The sequence below is a fragment of the Thamnophis sirtalis genome, unplaced genomic scaffold (genome assembly GCF_051295495.1).
Source record: "Thamnophis sirtalis isolate CommonGarterSnake01/CBP01778 unplaced genomic scaffold, rThaSir2_p1.2 scaffold_6, whole genome shotgun sequence".
Lineage (NCBI taxonomy): Eukaryota > Metazoa > Chordata > Lepidosauria > Squamata > Natricidae > Thamnophis > Thamnophis sirtalis.
This window is the reverse complement of record NW_028261386.1, coordinates 106990275-107011953: the sequence shown is the minus strand read 5'-3', so window position 1 is coordinate 107011953 and position 21679 is coordinate 106990275. Positions and strand designations below refer to the sequence as shown.

At 41.1% G+C, this 21679-nt stretch overlaps 1 protein-coding gene across 1 annotated transcript in view; it reads right to left on the bottom strand.

Moving 5' to 3' along the window:
• PDSS2 (decaprenyl diphosphate synthase subunit 2) overlaps positions 1–13941 on the bottom strand; it is an 84290-nt gene extending 70349 nt beyond the window's left edge. The window contains exon 1 of the mRNA XM_014068264.2: positions 13308–13941. Coding sequence (XP_013923739.2) covers positions 13308–13570 — 263 coding nt within the window. The 5' untranslated portion in view covers positions 13571–13941. The remainder of the gene's footprint in view (positions 1–13307) is intronic.
• Positions 13942–21679: the final 7738 nt, after the last annotated feature.

The following is a 21679-nucleotide window of genomic DNA, read 5'->3' as shown; positions in this document are numbered from 1 at the left end:
GGTGAGACATTTAAGCAACTTGTGGTTTTGGAAATGTTCGTTTCCACAGCAACCAGCATCATTTTCTTTATATAGCATTATAAACAGATGGCAAAAAGAATGCCTGTGTTTCTTTGCCAGCATGTCAATAAAAACTTTAGTACTACAGTACTGTATATTTGAATTATTTAACAATCCAGGTATACTACCCACAGAACTTACTATTGCAGTCAAATGTTAGTAAATTTTCATTCTCTCACTATACATTTTGTTTCTTAGGTAATCTTTTGTTAATTAGCTATCTTTTGTTAAATTCCTTCTGACACCCACATTTTCAAAATACAGTGTTTTAAGACAAAAGAATGAATCTTTTTCAGGAGACCTATAAAAACCTGAATGGAACACTTAATGAAATGAGAAAGGACGTTAGTAACTTATCTGATATGACTCTTCTAATAAGGTGGAGATAGCATCCATGCCTGGGTTGACACTGTCCGTGCTCTGACTGGACTGAGTCTGATTGCTAATTAATTAACCCCCTATATAACCCGCCTCCATGAGTATACCACCCAGTTTCTGGCGAAGAGGAAAAAAGACAGAATCCACATGGTATCCAAACAAGATCAAATTTAGTGATTCATAAAAAAAGGTAGCCAAAAGAACATCATCAACCTGGCGAGATAAACTTCTCAGAACAGAAAAACAGTCCTGTAGAAACAAGGAACAGTCAAATCCTGGGCTGGGGCAGGATGCTATCTCCATCTTATTAGAAGAGGCGTATCAGGTAAGTTACCAATGTCCTTTCTCAATAAGGGTGGAGGTAGCATCCATGCATGGGACATACACAAGCCGTACCATCCTCAAGGGTGGGCAATTGACTGTTCCAAAACTGACCTGCCCAACCGAACGGCGTGCAGAACTCATCTGCCAAAGGAAGCGTCTGCAAATGCGAACTTATCAAGCTTGTAATTGTGGATGAAAGGGAACGGAGAGGCCCACATAGCACCCTTTGCAAATTTCCTCCAGGGAAGCCTGAGTCGCCCAAGCCGTCATAGTGGCAGCGCTTCTTGTAGAATGGGCCGTTACCACTGCTGGCACCCTCTCCTGGCGTGAGTCATACGCTGCTGCTATGCAATGTCTGACTCACCTGCCTCGATAGTAGCCACTGAGACCTTTTGTCCCAGGGAAGGAGACTGGAACAAAATTTAAAAGGCTTCTGATTGTCTGGTTTCTGCCGTTTGCTCAAGGTAAATTTGCAACGCCCGACGCATATCTAACTTGTGCCATTGGTGTTCCAATTCGTGTCTGGGAGAGGGACAAAAATCTGGCAACAGTACCTCCTGTGTGCGGTGGAACCAGGAACCAACCTTCGGCATAAAAGAGGGATCCAGTCTAAGGATCACCCTGTCTGCATGGAACCTACAGAGGTCCTCCCTCAACGACAAAGCACGTAGTTCAGATATGTGTCTCGCTGATGTCACTGCCACCAGGAATGCTACCTTCCAGGTAAGTAATTGTAAGGACACCTCCTGAAGGGGTTCAAAGGGCAGATCTACCAGAGCCTCCAGGACTTTCGCCAGATCCCAGGTCGGATATCTATGCACTGTGGGTGGTCTTACATTAACCACACCTTTAAGGAATCCCCGCACATTGGGATGATGTGACAGCAATTGTCCCCCACCCCAGGTGAGTACGGTGCTCAATGCAGCCACCTGTCTCCTAAGAGTACTAGGTGCTAACCCCTTCTCCAGACCATCCTGGAGAAATTCCAGAACCTAAGGGATGGTGAAGTGAACCAGTGAAATGTGCTTGGCCGCACACCAACGAGAAATATTTTTCCAGGTGGCATTGTAGATGCGGACTGTTGATGGTCTCCTGGAGGCTTGTATGATGGAGATGACCCTGTCCGAGAGACTGCTGTCCCTCAGCGTGAGCTGTTCAACCACCAAATGGTCAACTGCAGCCACTGGGGGTCAGGGTGTTCCAATGACCCCTGGGTCAGGACAACCTTGTCTGGTGGAATCCTCCAAGGTCTCTCCACTGCAGGTCGGCAAACCAAGGGCGCCTTGGCCAGTATAGTGCCAGAAGGATTACCTTCACCCTGGTGCAGATGACCCTGCGGATGACTCTGGGGAGGACAGGGACCAGGGGAAAAGCACAGAGGAGACCCCTGGGCCAGGGGCTGTGAAGGACATCCACTCCTTCCGCTCCAGGTGTGTTGAACTGTGTGAAAAACCTCGGGAGCTGGGTGTTGGGCGGGATGGCAAACAGGTCTATGATCGGGAATCTGTACCGCTGCGTGATCTCCTGAAAAAGACAAAGATGCAGTCGCCATTTGGCTTGATCAACTATAGCCCTGCTCAGCCAATCCGCAGTGACATTAGCAGTGCCAGAAATATGCTCCGCTGAAATGGATAAGAGATTATCCTCTGCCCAGGAGACTAGGACATCGACCTCTGACATAACACCACCAGACCTTGTTCCCCCATGCCTATCAATGTGGGCCTTACCTGCCATACTGTTGGTTATAATAAGGACATGCTGCCCCGAGATGGAATCCCGAAATTTCAACAGGGCCAACCTGATGGCCCGCAGTTCCAACCAGTTAATGCTTTGCTCTGCCTCCTCCTGGGACCATTGTCCTTGTGCCATTTGTGTCCCCATATGGGCACTCCAACTGTACAGGCTAGCATCTGTGGTAACCGTCACTCTTTCGAAAATCCTAAAATGACACCCCCTCTCAATGGCCGGTGACTTCCACCAATAGATTGGCAAAGCACCTGGGGTAAAGGCACTTTAGTCAAGGAAACACTGCGGTTAGACTTCTGGTAGGGGAGGAGGAACCATTCTAATTCCCTTGTATGTAATATAGCCCAGGGCACAATGGATATAGTAGAAACCATTTTCTCCAATAGCTTGGAGAGCGTAGCTAGGGACACCCAGTGACTGCATAACACCTCTGTGACCATCTGCTTGAAGCTGTTAAGGCGCTGCTCTGAAAGGAAGACCTGACCCGCCTCAGTATCCATTCAAGCCCCTAAATGTAGAATACGAGTTGTGGGTGTAAAATGGCTCTTAGCTTCATTGATGGAAAACCCATGAATCCTTAACACATTCAACGTGAGATGGAGATCATACAAAGCCCTGTCCCTGGAGGTTGAGTGTACCAATATGTCATCTAAATAAAGTTGTACCCTCACAGGAATGGTGCGCAGGTATTCTGCAAGGACCACCAACAGTTTAGTAAAAACTCAAGGTGCAGAAGAAAGGCCAAAAAGCAACGCTCTGTATTGATAATGATATGATTGGTAACAAAAACGTAAGAATTGCCAATGCTCCTTCAGGATGGGCACATGCAAGTACGCCCCTGTGAGGTTGATCGAAGAAAATCGCTTTCGCGAATACCTTCCAAAAGGGTGATTAAAGAATGCATTTTAAACATCTAAACATACTTACTCAACCGTTTCAAATCTAGAATGGCCTTCCAGCCCTCTGAGGACTTTGGTATTACAAATAGAATGGAATAGAACCCATGGCCTGCTTGGTTTGCAGGAATTTCCTGTATGGCTCTAATGTCCAGGAGGTGCTGGATGGCTAATTGCATGAGAAATCCTCTCTGGGGTTGGTAGAAACAGGCCATGAAGGAAAAACTTTGGGGGAGGGGAAACAAATTCCAGGGTCAGACCGAACCTGACCGTGGCCCTAACCCAGGCATCAGTGGTTGTGGCTTCCCATTGGTCAGCGAAAAAACATAACCTGCCTCCAATGGGGAACTGTTCCTGAGAGGGATTAAGGTCTGCAGTAGTATCGGTTACCTCCCCCCCAAAAGGGACACTTAGATTGGTTATACGTCTGTGGCAGATACTGTTGTTTCCTAGGCTGCTGAAAGAATCCTCCCTGTGGGTGATAACTCGAGGGACAGTACTCCAGTTACCGGGTGGGGCCCCCATATTCCTGGGCCCGAAAGGGCTGACTTCTAGGATAGGGTGTCGATCATGAGAACCCCTTCTTGGGGTTGGATGGAAGAATTTTGCGTTTATCCTTATCCTCTATCAATAGGGGAGTGAGAGAATCCCCAAATAGCCTCCCCCCGCATATGGCTCAATGCCAAGCACCATTTACGTTTGACGTCTGTTTGCCACTGCCACAGCCTGAGAAGCCTGCGTGAGGCTACCAATGACACCATTGCCCTGGAGGCGAACCGAGTAGTGCTCAAAGTGGCATCTGAGGTAAATTGCACAGCAGCTACAATTTTATTCAAGTCCTGATGGGTTCTTGCATCCCGGCCGGGATTCGCTCTTGCAGCTGTTGTAGCCAGCAAAGGCTAGAGTGGGAGAAAAAGGACGCCACCATCGAGTCCCGTACTGCCCAGGTGGCTGCCTGGTGGCCCCGTTGGAGGACCTGATCCACTCGCCTATCCTCCGGTCTGAGGATATCTTCTTGCGCCCCTGGCATGGTAGTGTTAGTGTACAAAGCGGCTATCGAGGCTTCGATTGTAGGCCACAGCAGTGACTTGTCAATAGTCTCAGTGACTTTATAAAAACGCCTGTCATTGGCTGAGTAAGCCAGTCCAGATGTGAGAGTGGACCATTGTCGACGAATTGTGTCTACAAATAGTTGTGGAGCCGGGATGACATCAGCTTCCATCTTATGTTCGGTAAACCAAACACTGGTTGACTGAGCCTGCGGAGGGGGCTCCTTTACCACTTGATCCCCCACCAAAGAAGATGCCTTGGCCTTACACAATAGTGGGGTAAACAGAAAGAGGCCGGTGTAGGTGGGTTTGTCAGGAATAGGCCCCTCCTGCTCTGACAAGTCCGCCTCCCTGATCTCCCTTCCTCCGAGGCTGGGGAGGAGCAGTGGTCAGGCTCAGCTGGTGGAGGTTGGGCTGTAGGAACAGCACCCCAATGAGGGGTGTTGCCTGAGGAAGTACCACCTGTGGGCCTGCGGCCTTTTCCTTCAACCCTGCTGCGATGCCGTTTTATAGCCTCCACATAATGTCTTGGAACCCCGATGACATGTTTGGTGCACCAGGCTTTAGAGCCCTGGATATGGCAGTACCCACAGTCAATGCAAGCAGGAATTGTCAAATTATTCAGATTAATCAGCAACATATATCAGAGATGGAATGGATAACACGACCGTCCAAGAGTGGATTGAGTCGGAAACTGGGGGCGGGTTATATAGGGGGTTAATTAATTAGTAATCAGACTCAGTCCAACCAGAGCACGGACAGTGTCAACCCATGCATGGATGCTATCTCCACCCTTATTGAGAACTGATAAATTGTCCCCTTTCAGACTTAATACCAAATCAGGATTTCAGTTACATCAACAATGCAATGGCCCTCGAAATTGCATTACTCTTCCCTTGCAGGCTGCATTCTCCTAAAGAAAATCATAAATGAAAATATTTTCATGTGAACATGAAACTAAACTATACAAGCTATGTTGTCTTTATAAAGCTGAGCTGTCACACATACTTCCCTCCATGTTCGGCTGATAGTTACACTTACAGCCTATTGAAGCATGCAGATCTTCTATGCCCCACCTTACTTTCTACCTGGACTTTCCAAATAGGTGCAGTTAGAGAACATTAAACACACAGCTTTGAACAACAGCCAGGAAAATAATTAATTAATTAATTAATTAAGCTTTAAAGCCCTACATGGCTTGGGACCTGGATACCTGCAGGACCGCCTCCTGCCACATACCTCCCAACGACCCATAAGATCTCACAGGCTGGGCCTCCTCCGGGTCCCGTCGACCGGGCAATGCCGGTTGGCGACCACTCGGGGGAGGGCTTTCTCTGTAGCTGCTCCGGCCCTGTGGAACAATCTCCCCGCAGAGATCCGGACGCTTCTCTCGGCCTTCTGAAAAGCCACTAAAACCTGGCTCTTCCGGCAGGCCTGGGGCTGTTGACCCCAAAATACGGTCCAGCCCCATCTAGAACTGAGTGCATAGAGTGTTGGTTTTAAATCTATCTTTTCTTTTCCTTATATTTTTATTTTTATTTTATTTTGTATTGTAAGCTGCCCAGAGTCCTACGGGATTGGGCGACATATAAATGTTATTAAATTCAATTTCAATTCAAATAAAGACACATTCAAATAATTTTCATCCAAACACTGAGGCATGACAGATACTTTGGAATACTTGGAGACCCTGTGAATTTAAAGTAACAGCACAACTTTACTGGTTATTAATGTTCATTTCCTCTTTCTTACGTACAAACACACACACACACACACACACACTCATCCATGCTTACCCAAATCCTGCTCAACTAGTTGCCTAGGTAGAGTAGGGGTGGACAACTATGGCCCCTTTACGATATGTGTTCTGCACATCCCAGAATCCCTGAGCCACCATGGGTGGCTCTGGAAATTTGGCAGTTGAAATCCACTGGTCAAAAAATAGTTGTACACCCCGAAGTAGAGGGATGGAAGCTGCCAAATCTGGGTTCAAAAACAACTCAAAGAGTGAGCAGGATTCAGGAGCCTATTAACCTCCAAAATCTTTGCTTTCTGATTCACAGGACTGGCTGCTAATTTTGCTTGATACAAGCTTCGTAGCTGTTGCTGTGACTTTGGGTGGAGGGGTGTTCCATGTACACAAGCCCAACTTTTTTGGCCTGGTTCACATGATATTTTTTTCTTTTGTTTCCTTAACAACTTGGTTCCTTCTTAACAACCTTCCCAATGGGATCTTTTAGACAAGATTCCTGGCTTTTGTCCACCCTGCTTACATGTTGGCTTCATCTTTCAGTATGGCTGCTTCAACCTAGTCTCCCACTGCTACCTTTCCGAAAGCTTTCTGAAGGAAACACAGCTTTATAAAGAAATTGCAATTCTATTGTTTATTTTAGTTCTGGAAATATTGAAAAACGAAAAGACAACGAGAGAATTGTAGGAGTGAAGATTTAAAAAGAAACTTACGAATTAAAGGTTTTTGTGGATGATTTGGTGCTGGTTCTTAAAGATCCTTGAAAGAGGATAGAAATATTATGGGAAATTTTAAAAATGGTACATTAGCAGGTTTTAAAATTAATAAACATAAGATGAAGATGTTAACAAAAATATAAAAGCAGAAGATCAAATAGAACTGATAAGTAAAACAGACTTTAAGATTGAGAAGGTAAAATGTTTGGGCATCATTATGACAAACATGTACTGTATGTTATTTCAAAATAATTGGATTAAGGTATGGAATGAAGTTAAAGATATGTTAAGATGGAAGTAATTACAATTGTCATTGTTTGGGAGAATTCCTGTGATAAAAATGTCTTCTTGAATGATGTTTTCATTTCAGACAATAACTGTTTTGACAACTGATGCACCATTTAAATGGTAGAAGAAGAATATATCTAAATGTGTGTGGTAGAGAAAAATATGCTACAAGGTGCAAAGGAAAGAAGACTGGGATTTTTGCAGCTAGCTTTTTGATTTCAATGAGAGTCAAATGCTGCTGAAAAACAAGGCTTTGAAGTTAAAAGGACATGACCTGAGATTTGGGTAGCGTGGATTAAGGTTAATACGGATTTTAAAAACCATTATGTTAAGAGTCACCATATTGAGAATATAAAATAGATACAAACCTAGTTTGTGCCCCAAAATACCCCTGTAGCTCTCAGCATAAAAGCAAATAATATGAAAACACAAATGGCTAACCTATCGAGATACCAGAATTTTGTCAAGGGGTATGTAAAATAAAATCATGAGAACTGGTGGTAGAGGGATATAATTATATCAATGTTCTCTCATATGGAATTATTAAAAAGATGTAAAACAGACAAAAGAATGTATGGTTTTAAATATTCTGTAAAACAGAATTGTGCACAAATGGTGAACAATTGCTAAAATGTATTTACTTATATTGAAAGCTATATGATAAAATAGGCTAAAAGTTTTGGCTATAATACACAGATGGAACAATGGGCAAATATGTGGTTGAAAGGATAGAGATTTACATTGTTAAAATCTTAAAAAGAATGTTTATCAGATGAAAGTTGGTATTTTTCACCAAGGAAATTGTCTAGAACTGTGATGGTGAACCGATGGCATGTGTGTCACCGGTGGCATGTGGAGCCATATTTGCTGGCATGGCAGTCCTCAGCTCCAGCGCACATGCACACACCAACTTGCTGATTTTGGGTCTTCTGGGGAGCTGGGGGAAGCCCATTTTCGCCCTCCCCAGACTTCAGGAAAGCCTCCAGAGTCTGGGCAGGGAAAAAACTCCGCCCCCCCATGTGGGGGGCATGCGCCCATATGTGCAAATGGGTGGGCACACGCACACAATTTTGGCACACCTTTAGAAAAAGGTTAGCCATCACTGGTCTAGAATGTATAAAGGCACTTCAAATTTATGCTGGAAATGTGAATGAGGGTCTTTTTAATCATCTTTGATGCACATGTAAAAAACTAAAAAATCCTGGATTCAAGTACATCCACTGATTTAAAGGAACTTAAAAGATCAATATACAATTGAAACCAGAGATCTTCCTTTTGGGACTGGTACACAAACAATTGGAAAAAAGTCATAGAACTTTCCCTGCAGGGAAATTATTCTATGCATAAAAATGCGGAGATTTGGCATTACTTGAATGGAAAATGTTTGAGAAAATGATGCATCTTGCTGAGAGAGCCTTATTGACTACTTTGATGAAATATAGTATCTACATTTATTATTGACTGGAAATCCCTTATAGACTTTTAGCATGAAATTGAAAAAATGAACATGATTTATGGTTTTCATGATTAAACCAAATAGAAAGAAAAGAGGTCAGTTGTAATCTTAGAGTAAGACATAAACTTACACTTGTACTATAACTGCTGTACAGAAAATCGGAAACTTTACATTAGTTTAAAATCTATATTAGTTTTTATATTAAAAAAATATTTAATAAAAGTTGTGTGTATCTGCAATATCTGCAATACACATACACACAACTTTTTATGACCTTTTAATCCCTTTATTTGGGTGGAGTCCGGGTGACCAAATGAAGCTGAACATTTACTGGCCAGAAGCCCTTCCTGATGCCTACTTGGAGTTCACAGCAGATATTTTCTCTTGGCACCCTGGGAAACATCTGCCGCTGCCTAGGATTGAATTCTCAACCTTCCAAGTGAGAACATCTTCCCCTCTAGGCCACAGTGCCACTCTAAGTTTGGATATTATATTTTCTAATAATTTGGAAATATTACTGGTTCAAATACCTTGCATGTATCCTTAGGTTGGTTGTGTGAATGTAACTGTGTTAATCTGATTCCAATACAAGATGTAGTCTTGGTAAAAATGTTTGATATACACCGCCCCCCTCATTTGGTAACTGCAATCTGTTCCTTAAAATTGCAAGCAAAATAATCAGCAAGTTAAATATCTACTAAATAAACCACATAAATGAATGGAGAGGGAAAGGGGGAGGGGAAGAGGGAGAGGGAGGGAGGGACAGAAATTGCTGGTTCCTGCTGTCCCTTGTATAGTTACGCCAGCATTACTTTCACTCCAAGAGAAATTTAGTTGAAAGTGCACATATTAGTTGGAATATTTATTAATACAATTATATTTGTGAACAATTACTAAACAGCAGCAATCTAAACTGGCGCAGCCAATTGCTGAATCAATATGGTTACACAATGAAATGTTGTGGCTCCAAAAAACCATGTTCTGAAACAAAATGTTGCAAGGACTCAGAAAATTAGGATCAATGAATATTAATATAGTGTCAATATTTCATTCATAATTTCTGCATGAACCAAAATATACTTGTGCATTACTAAATCATCCTCACAATGTAGACAATTTTTCAGGGCAGTAGCAATAGCTCTTAGACTTATATACCGTTTCACAGTGCTCTACAACTCTCTCTAAGCGGTTTACTGAGTCAGTATATTGCCCCGAACAATCTGTTTCCTCATTTTACCAATCTCGGAAGGATGGAAGGCTGAGTCAACCTTGAGCCGGTGAGAACTGAACTGCTGGAAACCAGGAGTCAGCAGAAGTAGCCTGCTGCTAACCTGCATTCTAACCATTACATTAGAATGGTTGAGTTAGGGGATCAGTTGAGCATCTTCTTGTCATGGCTTTGAAACAAATATTGAGTACAATGTATTCATTCTCTCTGGTGGCTATGTACACCTATATATAAATTGGAATGGTAAAGAAATATGTGGCTATATATAGAATAGCTGCCAAATTCTTTGGTGAATAACACAGTCCTATAAACAAATCCATCCCAAATGTCTTGGTAGGCTGAGTTATTAATCTTCTGCTACCTACATTTGAGAAGAATGTAGGTAGCAGAAGATTAAGAATATTCAAAGAGAAGGAATGAAAGAGGACCAACACTGTAGAACACCTATATAGAACTTTGCTGAAATCCCACACAGCAATCTGAAATAAGTATATAAGAGCCACCCACAGTGAGACACACTTTCTCTAAGCAACAAAAGGATCAGGAGAAGCTACCTGGAAAGATATAAGCATACATTGAGAGTGCTATATTCAGAAAACATCTCCCAGGCTTCTTATTCTTTTCATCCAGTGTTTCATAAATAATAAGTACAGGTTTATTTTTTTATATTCTGAATCAAAAATGGTATGTCCATGCATACCTACACAATTCTAATTGGCCAGGCTACATTTGAGTTCCAGAAGAATTCCTATACATTTTTATATCTTCCAACAAGGTTTTAAGTAGTTCATCAAGATTGGCAAGTCCCATTTTTGTCACTACTGGTTGATAGTATTTATGCCACACTCACTAGATTCTTGGCCATTTACAATAATGATAACAAAAACAAGGTAAAAGAGTTAAAATTCTACAGTAAGATTAAATAATTCAACAAAGCCATCATTCACTATAAAACATTTGGAATTAACCTTTAAGGTAAAGGTAAAGGTTCCCCTCACACATATGTGCTAGTCATTCCTGACTCTAGGGAGCAGTATTCATCTCTGTTTCAAAGCCAAAGAGCCAGCACTGTCGCGGTGATCATGTGGCCAGCCTGACTAAATGCCAAAGGCGCACGGAACACTATTACCTTCCCACCAAAGATGGTTCTTATTTTCCTACTTGCATTTTTACATGCTTTTGAACTGCTAGGTTGGCAGAAACTGGGACAAGTAACAAGAGCTCACTCCATTACGTGGCACTAGGGATTCGAACCTCCAAACTGCCAACCTTTCTGATCGACAAGCTCAGCATCTTAGCCACTGAGCCACCACATTCCTCTAACTTTTAAAGATAGACAAATCAATAATAGTTCTGCTCTCATCTAATTATAATAGAATACAGATATATAGATGAAACATTTAAAGAACTGAAGGTGATTCATACTAATTACCTTATACAACTTACATTTTAAAAAAAGTTTAAGACCTCAATAACTGTCTTTTTAAAATGAAAGCTAATTATTTTAAGAATTTTAAGAATTCTAGTCTTTTAAAAAGTAAAGGTATGTAAAACCATACTAGCACATTCAACATCTCCTGCCAAAAACATGGGAAAACTGTAAACCAACAAAGAAAATATTCAACCACTGGGGGAGGAACAAGCACTTTACAATTAGTTCCCTTCAATAACTGTTTACATTCTCTTAATTTTATCAACTATTTTGCTTAACTGTATTAGACCCTGAAAATATCTGTATAACTAGCCCTCAATCATTACTGGCTGAGAACTCGACACTTCTCCACATAGGATATTACAATGGGGGGGGGGAATCAACAGTGAATTATGTGGTGTTTACATACCTACCCATTTTAACTGACAAAAGGAAATATATGTTAAGAAATGGAAGGACAAATTAATTGGATCATCAGCTTTTTTTTAATCAATTATACTGAATCAAAACATTTTTTTCAAAATTGTTCCATTAAAAAATTACTGAGATCAAATAGTTTTAATTTACAGTGGTATATCTTTAAATCAAGTTCCTTAGAACACTAAGACACAACATTCAAAGGTAATAACAAGACATTCAATTCCCTGAAGCAAAGTACTCTCAATATTATGTTTCATGGTTCTTCCAAGTTAATCCAAGTGTGTAGAAGTGCCACTGAAGCCTATAAAAAGTCAAAATATCTGGCACACTAATAGTTTTTAAAAGCTCATAAAATGATTTTACCTGTGTCAGCTATTTTTCTGTCTTTTGAAATCACTGTATTTAGTTCCTATATTTCTACTGATTATTTTATAAAGGTACTTTTGATAAATTCCTTTATGATGTAGTAACACTAACATCAGACCTATTTTTGGAACATACAGGTAATCCCTGAGTTACAATCATTCATTTAGTGACCATTCAAATGACAGCAGCACTGAAAAAAGTGACTTATGACTTATGACTATGCATCATCTCTATGGTCATGGAATCAAAATCTGGGCATTTGGCAACTCGCTCATATTCAAGATGAGTGCAGTGACCCAACGTCATGTGATCACTTTTTGTGACTTTCTGACAAGCAAAGTCAATGGGGAATCCAGTTTCACTTAACCACCATGTGACTAACTTAATGGTGGCAAGAAAGTTTATAAAATAGGACATTTAACAGCTGTCTCACTTAGCAACAGCAATTTTTAGTTCAATTATGGTCCTAGAGTTGAAGACCACCTGTAGTTGCCCCAAACTATTTATCTCAGCATTATTAGAAATCCATTGTAAGTAAAAGAAAGCATGATCCCATCTATTTCATAAAGGAATAAACAGAAAGGTAGAAAAGATGAGTCAGTGTAAATAATATACTGCACTAACAGTATGATCATAATGCAGTTCCAATAGTAAAAAAACACATTAAGCCAACTCTAAACAATCCATTCTAAACAATCCAGAATTAGCAACGTTCTTGATTTTTTTTCAGAGAGGCCACAAAAGTATAAATCTCTAGCAAAAAAATCTTGATGAAACTAATTCCCTATGAACCTCTACACCAGACTGTAATCTTCTTAACATACTTCTTAGAACTTAGCATATCTTAAATGCTCTTTGCTCTAAAACACGCTTGACATTCAAAAGCAACATACCAATAGCATCTGCTCTAGACTTAATTCCAAGCAACTCTAATTTAAAATGACTTCAGACAGCCAGTGTTTACTCAGTCAACACAGGTAGACTCAGACTCCAAACAAGGAAGTATCATATATTCAGTCAAAGAAATACAAGAAGTTTTGGACAGCAGAAGAGTTCTAATTATGGAAGAGCAAGATCAGAATGTTAATAGAAGTCGGGGGAGGGGAATATGAGCCTTTGGGTGTAACAAGAACTCCTGGCAAGACTTCAAAGGCTTACTAGAAATGTGCTGGCCAACAAAGACCAGTTGAACGCTCACCTGGCCGTGTTAAGCAACGGGTGGTTGGTTCCCACCAATTTGCGAATCTGCATGGCGATATTGCTCAGCTCGTCGCTCAAGAGACACCGCAGGCTCATGAAAGAGGTCGGGTAGCCCACAATTTTCTCGGCCTCCGAAACCACTTTGCTCCAATAGGAAGCCGAAGAAAGCTGCCTGGGCTTTCCACATCCTTCAGCCCAGAACTGGGCAAGTATCCGGGAGCAACTTTTAACACAAGGCGACAGCAACACGGGGCGCAGCATCACTTCCAGAAAGCCGAAGTCACCCACGCGGCTCTTGCTGCCACTTGTCCGTCCCCGAATTGTATCTGGGCAACAAACAAGCAAGGATCCGCTACAGGCCTGATCATCGGTATCAAGTCCTGCTCCAAGTCCTCCAACCTTTCACTACCAGTAGTTTTTGCTGCTTCTCCGCTCGTATTTATGCGCGCCTTTCCGCTTCTGCCCCGCCCCTTTTTGCAATCTTCTTCGTCCGACCACGGAGGAGAAGGAGCACTACTCCCGCTTTATAAACTCCTTAAAGTCGGTGGGTGGGGGTGGAAACTCTGCTCTAAGTAGCCTTCCCGGTACCGAAGCGGCACGCTAATCTCATGGAGGCAGCCATCTTAAGTGTCGCAAAATGACAGCTAGAGAATCGGGGAAATTACACTTTTGCACCGTTTCTTTACCTTACGGTATTGCCAAGGAGTACAATCCTCTCTGGAGGAGGACGAGTAGTTAGTACGGTTCGTAAGTACCGAGGTCTGAGTTCCAAATTGCCTGGTCCTCCAGGCTCACCGTGAAGTGAAGCGTAAAGTTCGTGATTCTTGAAATACAATCTCCAATCCGGTTGTAAAGTAAATACTCTGAAAGTTATTCCTTGAGTTCGCCGCCTCTTCTTTTGTAGGAACTTTATAGAAGAAGAATGCAAGGAGAAACCGCCGTGTTAGATCGCTGGTATTTTTGAACCCGTCCCGTTCGCTTGGCTTGGCTTTTAGCTTTATTGTCCCACAGAATAATTTGCTAAATAAAACAGTCTCCACTCGAGCAACCTGAATTTAGACTAGTACAGTTATGTGCGCGTTTTATTAAACTAAGTATTTTTTCGGTGAAACATGTCTTCATGGAAGTATACCTAAAATTATGCAAATGGAAGCAAATTATTGCTAGATTGTATGACACCTGGCTTCCAATGACAGGAGTCAGTCACCCTTGAGCAGTTGCATTTCAGCAACTACTAGTGAAATCGGTTGCATATACTTAGAGTAAAGTTAAAGTTACAAATTTCCTGATGAGCACTTTTTCCAGCTCAACGTTATGAATCGTTTTAACTATGGAAATTCATCCATGATGTATTATATTGATATATTGATCCATGATATATTACACTGATAAGTGGTCACAGACATGGAATAGCTTGCATATATTATAAGTTAGAGACAATTTGACAGGTAACATCCATTCCAAGCCTACTGCTGCACACTGGATTAAAGAGAGTAGTGGTAATGTTTCTTCCACTAATAGTCCATGCTTGGCAAGAGAAGAAACAATACTGGAGGGATTCCAGTAATTGCTTTCCTTAATTTGTCCCATGTCAAGAAAGTAATGATGGCACCAGACTCTGGCCTAATTACTGTACTGAGGCAAAATAAGCCTCAGGAATTGGGGTAGCACATTTTATGCTGGCCTACTTTTCTTGCTTAAGGACTAGTGCCTAGCTCTAAAGCAACTGTCTAGGTACGTGATGGTGAACCTATGGCACGTGTGCCAGAGGTGGCACATAGAGCCCTATCTGCTGGCAAGCACTCCATTGCCCCAGATCAGTTCTCTGTGGTGTTTCTTTCATGAGCTTCTGTTTCCCTGAAAATGATGAAGCAGATGCTCACAAAAGAATAGCATCTTATCTCTTGCCGTGCTGCCGGTGTTGAGATGCCCCCCTCCCACCGGCCAGCTGGTCTTTGGGTCTCTGCTGCACATGTGCGTGTGTCAGTGCATGCATGCACATGCACACGTTTGCACATGTCTATGCATGTGCACACATGCACACGTTCACACACACATGCACCTTTCAGTTTTGTCCAAAGGACAAAAGGCTAAGGGTGAAAAAGGGTTATTGAGAAGGTTTTTGTGATTCTAAAACTGCTTCTGGCTTTTATATTGCCTTGAATGTTGGTGACCTCAGCTAATACTTCATTGTTAGGTTGCCCACCCTTCGGGTTCTGGATTGATCCATTAATACATCTGCCCTTGTGCGCTTAGGTTAATGTTTCTTAATTAAATGTGCAATGTATGAATCTACTATCTCTACTACTAATCAGGTGGAGGAAGAAAGCTACTCTCCTTTATTCATTCACTCAGTGGAAGCTCATGGACAATGAGATCAAATTCTACTCTTTTTAAGCAGATCAAGCTAGATTGGTGTTTCATTTAAGAAAAAAAAAGGGAGGGGGGTTATATTCAAAAAGTCTTTGCCCTGCCCATGTGAATGACACAGCCTATCACTAATGAGAAAATAGTTTAATAGGATCTGGGAAAATTTGAAGTACAAATGTTATAAACACCCGATATGCAAATTGTGCACTGCATGAAGGCACTCCAAGTGCTGGAAGGGGTATCAATTGTAAGTTTTAAAAAAATGACAAGAAAGGTTCAGCCACCAAAACCAGTGACTGAACCTATAACCATAACCCAGGAGGTCAGCACTTTTCTTCTTCTGTAATTATATTTTATCAGTTTTGAACATTAAAAAGTGAGGATTGCTATGTGAAATCCTGGCAAGAGCACTTTGTATGCCAGAATAGCTTCTGCTTATAATGTATCCTTACATCCTACATAACGATTTAAATAAGATACCTATAAATTATTGGTCTCCTTGCTGGAAATGTACATACCATATTTTTCGGCGTATAAGACACACCTTTTTCCCTCAAAAAAGGCCAAAAATCTGGGTGCGTCATACTCTGAACATAGCATTTTTTGCCTCCTGAAGCTCCACCCCCTTCACCAAAATGGCTGTGCAGGGTCTGTAGAAGGCTTTCAGAGAACTCCTGGGGGCTGGGGAGGGCAGAAAAGAGTGAAAAATGTGCCATTTTTTGCTCAATTTTGCCCCCCCAGCCCCCGGAGTACTCTATAAGCCTCCTAAATGCTATGCATGCAATTTCTTTTTATAAAAACAGGCCCATTTTTGCAAAATATACTCCGGTGCGTCTTATACTCTAAAAATATGGTATGTTTTGTAATAAAATACATTGAAAGGGGGAATCAGTAGTTTAATTTAAAGATATAGGAGTTTCTAGTTTATCCTGTTTTTTTATTCATTATATGGGTTAGGGATAAAATCACTGGAGGCATAAAGAATTAGTACCTTATATGGTTATTCTTGCTGCATGAATTCTTAAGGATTATAACTTTTACAAACAAGTGCCTCTTTATTTAAATATATGAATTGTAAATTAGAGATAGAAAACATAAATATGTGATTGTTTCCTTTTTACCACTTACAGTGCAGTATAAATATATGTGGGAAAACTTAGAAAGAAGTGTTTCACCATGCAGGGGACCAAACATATTCCTTTAAAAACTAAAGCTAGAAGCTAGTAGCTACTAGAGGCTGAAGCTATTAACTTCAGAAACTAGTACACGCATGCCTGTGAAGACAATGGGGAAGATGAAGGCTCCATAGTAGCCTGGAATAAGGAGCAACTTCTTTAATGATTCAAAGATTGATCCACCACACATAACTTCCACACATTGTGAAATATGACCTACCATCTAATTCATGTGTATTTCAAAATAACTGCCACTGAATTCAGTGAGACTTGGTCTCAATAGTTTCTTTCAGGGAATCCCGTTGGACTGTTTTAAAATCCTGGGCAGTATGACAGACAAAATCTTACTCAGCAGTCCAGAATTATGAAAAAGAGCAGCATTCACTCTTATTTTTCCTTGTCTTTCTTTCTTGCTGGGGTACATTATACAATATACTGGATAATTTTCTGTACATTGCTCACAACAGGAATGACTAAATAAAGATGAATTCCAGACTGGTTCCATATATGGCACTAGTTGGTGGTTTTCAGGGGATCATTTCCTGACCTCAGAAAAGTCTGTCTTTGCAGCATAATGGGCCAAGAACATATACATTCTCATTCTACTTTTGATCAGGGCTGCTCAGTTTTTCTGGAAACTCAGGTACACAGTTTACTGATTATATGCCAATAAAATTATGTTTTAGCTACATAGTGATTTGGGTGCTTTAGGCGAGCCAGGTTTTGGCCACAATACATCGAACTTTGTTGTTATTAGTTGCAAAGTTGTTTCCAACCCATTGGGACCCCATGGACAACGTTCTTCCAGGCCTTCCTGTCCTCTACCATCCCCCAGAGTTCATTTAAGCTCATGCCAACTGCTTCAGTGACTCCATCCAATCATCTCATTCTCTGTCATCCCCTTCTTCTTTTGCCCTCAATCTTTCCCAACTCCAGTGAGTCATATGACCAGTGGGCATTGGGGCAGCCCTCGAGCTTCAGAACTGAGTCATAAATACCTTTTCAGGGATCCATAACTTTGAATGGTCACTTAAAGAGCCGAGGTGGTGCAGTGGTTAGGGTGCAGTACTGCAGGCCACTTCAGCTGACTGCTATCTGCAGTTCAGCGGTTCAAATCTCACCGGCTCAAGGTTGACTCAGCCTTCCATCCTTCCGAGGTGGGTGAAATGAGGACCCAGACTGTGGGGGCAATATGCTGACTCTGTAAACTGCTTAGAGAGGGCTGAAAGCTCTATGAAGCGGTATATAAGTCTAACTGCTATTGCTATTGCTAAATGACCGGTCATAAATTGAAGACTACTAGTAATATTTGCTTTCTTGATGAAATCTAATTTCATTGACAACCTCTCAATTAAGAAAAGCCATCAGCTCTCGTATATTACATGAGGTTTTATCGTATGTTAGCAATTCTGACAAAGACTGAAATTTAACTTCAGTTTTTCAATACAGCAATCACTCTTGCTTAGACCTTTCCAGAGATGGTATTCAGCAGATTCTGACTAGTTCTGGAGAACCAGTAGCGGAAATTTTGAGTAGCAAATACCACCTCTGACTGGCCCCGCCCCCATCTATTCTCTGCCTCCCGAGACCCAGCTGATCAGGAGGAAATGGGGATTTTGCAGTAACCTTCCCCTGGAGTGGGGAGGGAATGGAGATTTTTACAATATCCTTTTCCTGCCACACCCACCAAGCCACGCCACAGAACCAGTAGTAAAAAAAATTGAATCCCTCCACTGGAAATTTCCTAACATGGACCTTTCCACTCAGCTCTGTAAAAAAATATATGATGCCTTTTTCCCCCTAGTCATTATCCAACAACAAATGTCTCCCCCTCCCCACCAAAAAAACCCCCCAAGTCCCACTCTTACTGTAAACTACACGTCTATTTTATGTGACTCTTAGTTTAGCTACTTCATTTTTGGACGACTTCTTTTCCATTCTTAATTTTAAATTTTATTTAATGTTTTTTACATAGGTTGAAAGTAAACATTTACTAGAAGTAACATGAGTCAAGGGAATTAACTCTTTCTATTCATTATTGAGGTCCATGGTTTGCCATGGATCTATAGCTTGCCCATTGTGATCGCCATTTTTCCTTGGTATATAGCAATAGCAGTAGACTTATATACCGCTTCATAGGGCTTTCAGCCCTCTCTAAGCGGTTTACAGAGAGTCAGCATATTGCCCCCAACAATCTGGGTCCTCATTTTACCCACCTCGGAAGGATGGAAGGCTGAGTCAACCCTGAGCCGGTGAGATTTGAACCGCTGAACTGCTGATCTAGCAGTAGCCTGCAGTGCTGCATTTAACCACTGCGCCACCTTGGCTCTATAGCATCTTGCTTCTTCCTTAAAACTGCAATGATAACACAGGTGCTGTAAAACTCAAAGCAAAACATCTATTAGTTCTTTTTCCACCATGTACACACCATGATTTGATAAAACATGTTATACTCCTTATTAGAAACAACATTTCCCAAATGAGGAATTTCTGCATAGTTTTTGTCAAATACATTTTGTCAATCTGGAAAGGAGCATTTGGCAAAAAATGTTACTCAAACACAAGGCAGGCAAAATGGGGGGTGGAAGAATGTGGGGGTAGCTTTCATGGAAGCAGATGCATCCATACCATTCATGGCCTTTCCAATTAACCTGGGGGTGGAATAAGATAAAAGCTTGAATAGGTCCAACTTTTACATGAAATAATTTTTTCCCTAAAAGCGCCATTAATTAGGCCTATTTTTTTTTCATTTAAAAACAAAAGAGGAGGAGACTTCTCATCTTGCTTCAGTTTTCCACACCAGTGTTTTGAAAGTGTAACTCATTCCAGAAAGAGAGATACCAAGTCACTAAAACAATAAAAATATACCTACTCTACATCTATTAGTCTTGAGGCAGCCATGATTATTGGGAGTCTTCTCTAGGTTCCCTGTGCTCAAATATCACTGCCCTATTTTCCTGTAATGCTCCAATAAATAACTATTGCAGAGTGTGGGCACAATCTCTGCCAAGGCTGCCTAAGTGCTGAAGGAGGTCAAGCATAGCAGCCTCCTGCTATCAGAGCAGAGAAACTATCCAGCAAAAAGAATGCTTATTTACTGAATCTACAGCTGAATAATTTTATAGAAATAGCCAAGAAATGCAGAGATTAGGGCAGAAGAAGAAAGAGGAGAATCTGTGAGAAACATGAGAACTCCCTGGAACTTTAACATAAAGATAATGAAGCCTGAATCTATATATCAACTAATGAAAAATGCACAGAATCACAGAATATTTTTAAGATGTTCCAAGTATTAAGATACCAAATGTGTAGTTGTTTAGAGTCTACGAATTAAAGGATGGGAAAGGAAATCTGTCATGCAAAGCAGCTAGGAAAGAAAGCTTAACAAGCAGGAACAAATGCCAGTTGCTAGAAATCTAGAACACGCTAAAACATTAATCTGATTGCCTTCAGTTCTCCTTGCCTGCTCTATGGATAAATTCTAGAATCACATGATTACTCTCTAACGAGGTTCTTATAGCTTCCACTAACTGAACTATTTCTTTCCTATTAGTATTAAGTTCAGCGTAGCTGATCCCCCTAGTAGCCTAATTCCTTCCTCCTTCTTTGAAGTTTCGGGAGGTGCCTGTCAAGAACCTATTGGATCTCTCACTTGCCACAGATTTTGATTCCCAAGGTCAAAAGGAACTTTCTGTTAGCCCAAATGAAGAGGTAGAATACTATTTAGGAAAAAAAATGAATAAAGAGCCAAATTTTCAAAGAAGCTCACTCTGGGAAAGAAAAGATCATTATTAGCAGCCAGCAAACCAAAGTGCTTGAATCATGAAAGGTTAATTAAGTTCAATTCCTGCATTCACCAAATATGTTCTATTTCCATAAGCAAGATATAAAATAGCTTATCACAATGGCATGGTTCACACAACTTATTGAGACATGATTGGATCTTCACAAAGCACTGAACCACAGACTGTCCAACTAAATTTGGATTTTTGATCTTGTCTAGCATTATTTGAACACAGGATATCTATGGGGGTCACAGGCTACATTTAGAAAATTGCATGTTTCTATATTAGATTTTAAGAAAAATAAGAATTTATATTAATTCTACTCTGCATTAAATAATTGTGCATTTTCACCTACAACAGAAGGCAATTTTTTCCTAAATAATTCTTGAAGAAGTTTTTCCCATATCCTAAACTTTAAGCTAACAACCTTTCCCACTTTGGAACCATGTGTCTGAGTGTATGAATGTTTGTGCAGCTGCAGACATTCTTGAAATACAGAATACCAACTATTTTGACCCTTTCCAGCTTGGGTTTATGCCAGCAAACATATTTTCCCTTTGTCATCTTGTCAAATAAATTCATTTCAAGAGAAGGAGGAAGTATATCTCTATTGTTCCTGCTTGACTTTTTAGCAGCTTTTAATGCTATTGAGCACAATATTCTCCTGGTTTGACTGTGATGATTGGAATACTGTGTTGCAGTGCTTCTACAATTCCATGCAGGGATGATTTAATAGAGTTATGTTTATCAAGTGTATCTTTGCAATGTGATATTATTAGCAATAGCAATACCATTTAGACTTATATACTGCTCCACAGTGCTCTCTCTAAGCAGGTTGCACAGTCAGCATATTGCCTCCAACAATCTGGGTCCTCATTTTACCCACCTCAGAAGGATGGAAGGCTGAGTCAACCTTCAGCTGGTGAGAATCAAATTGCTGAACTGCAGGCAGCCAGCAGTCAGTAGAAATAGCCTGCAGTACTGCATTCTAACCACTACTCCACTATGGCTCATTATTTAGAAAGATGTGATGTCACTCT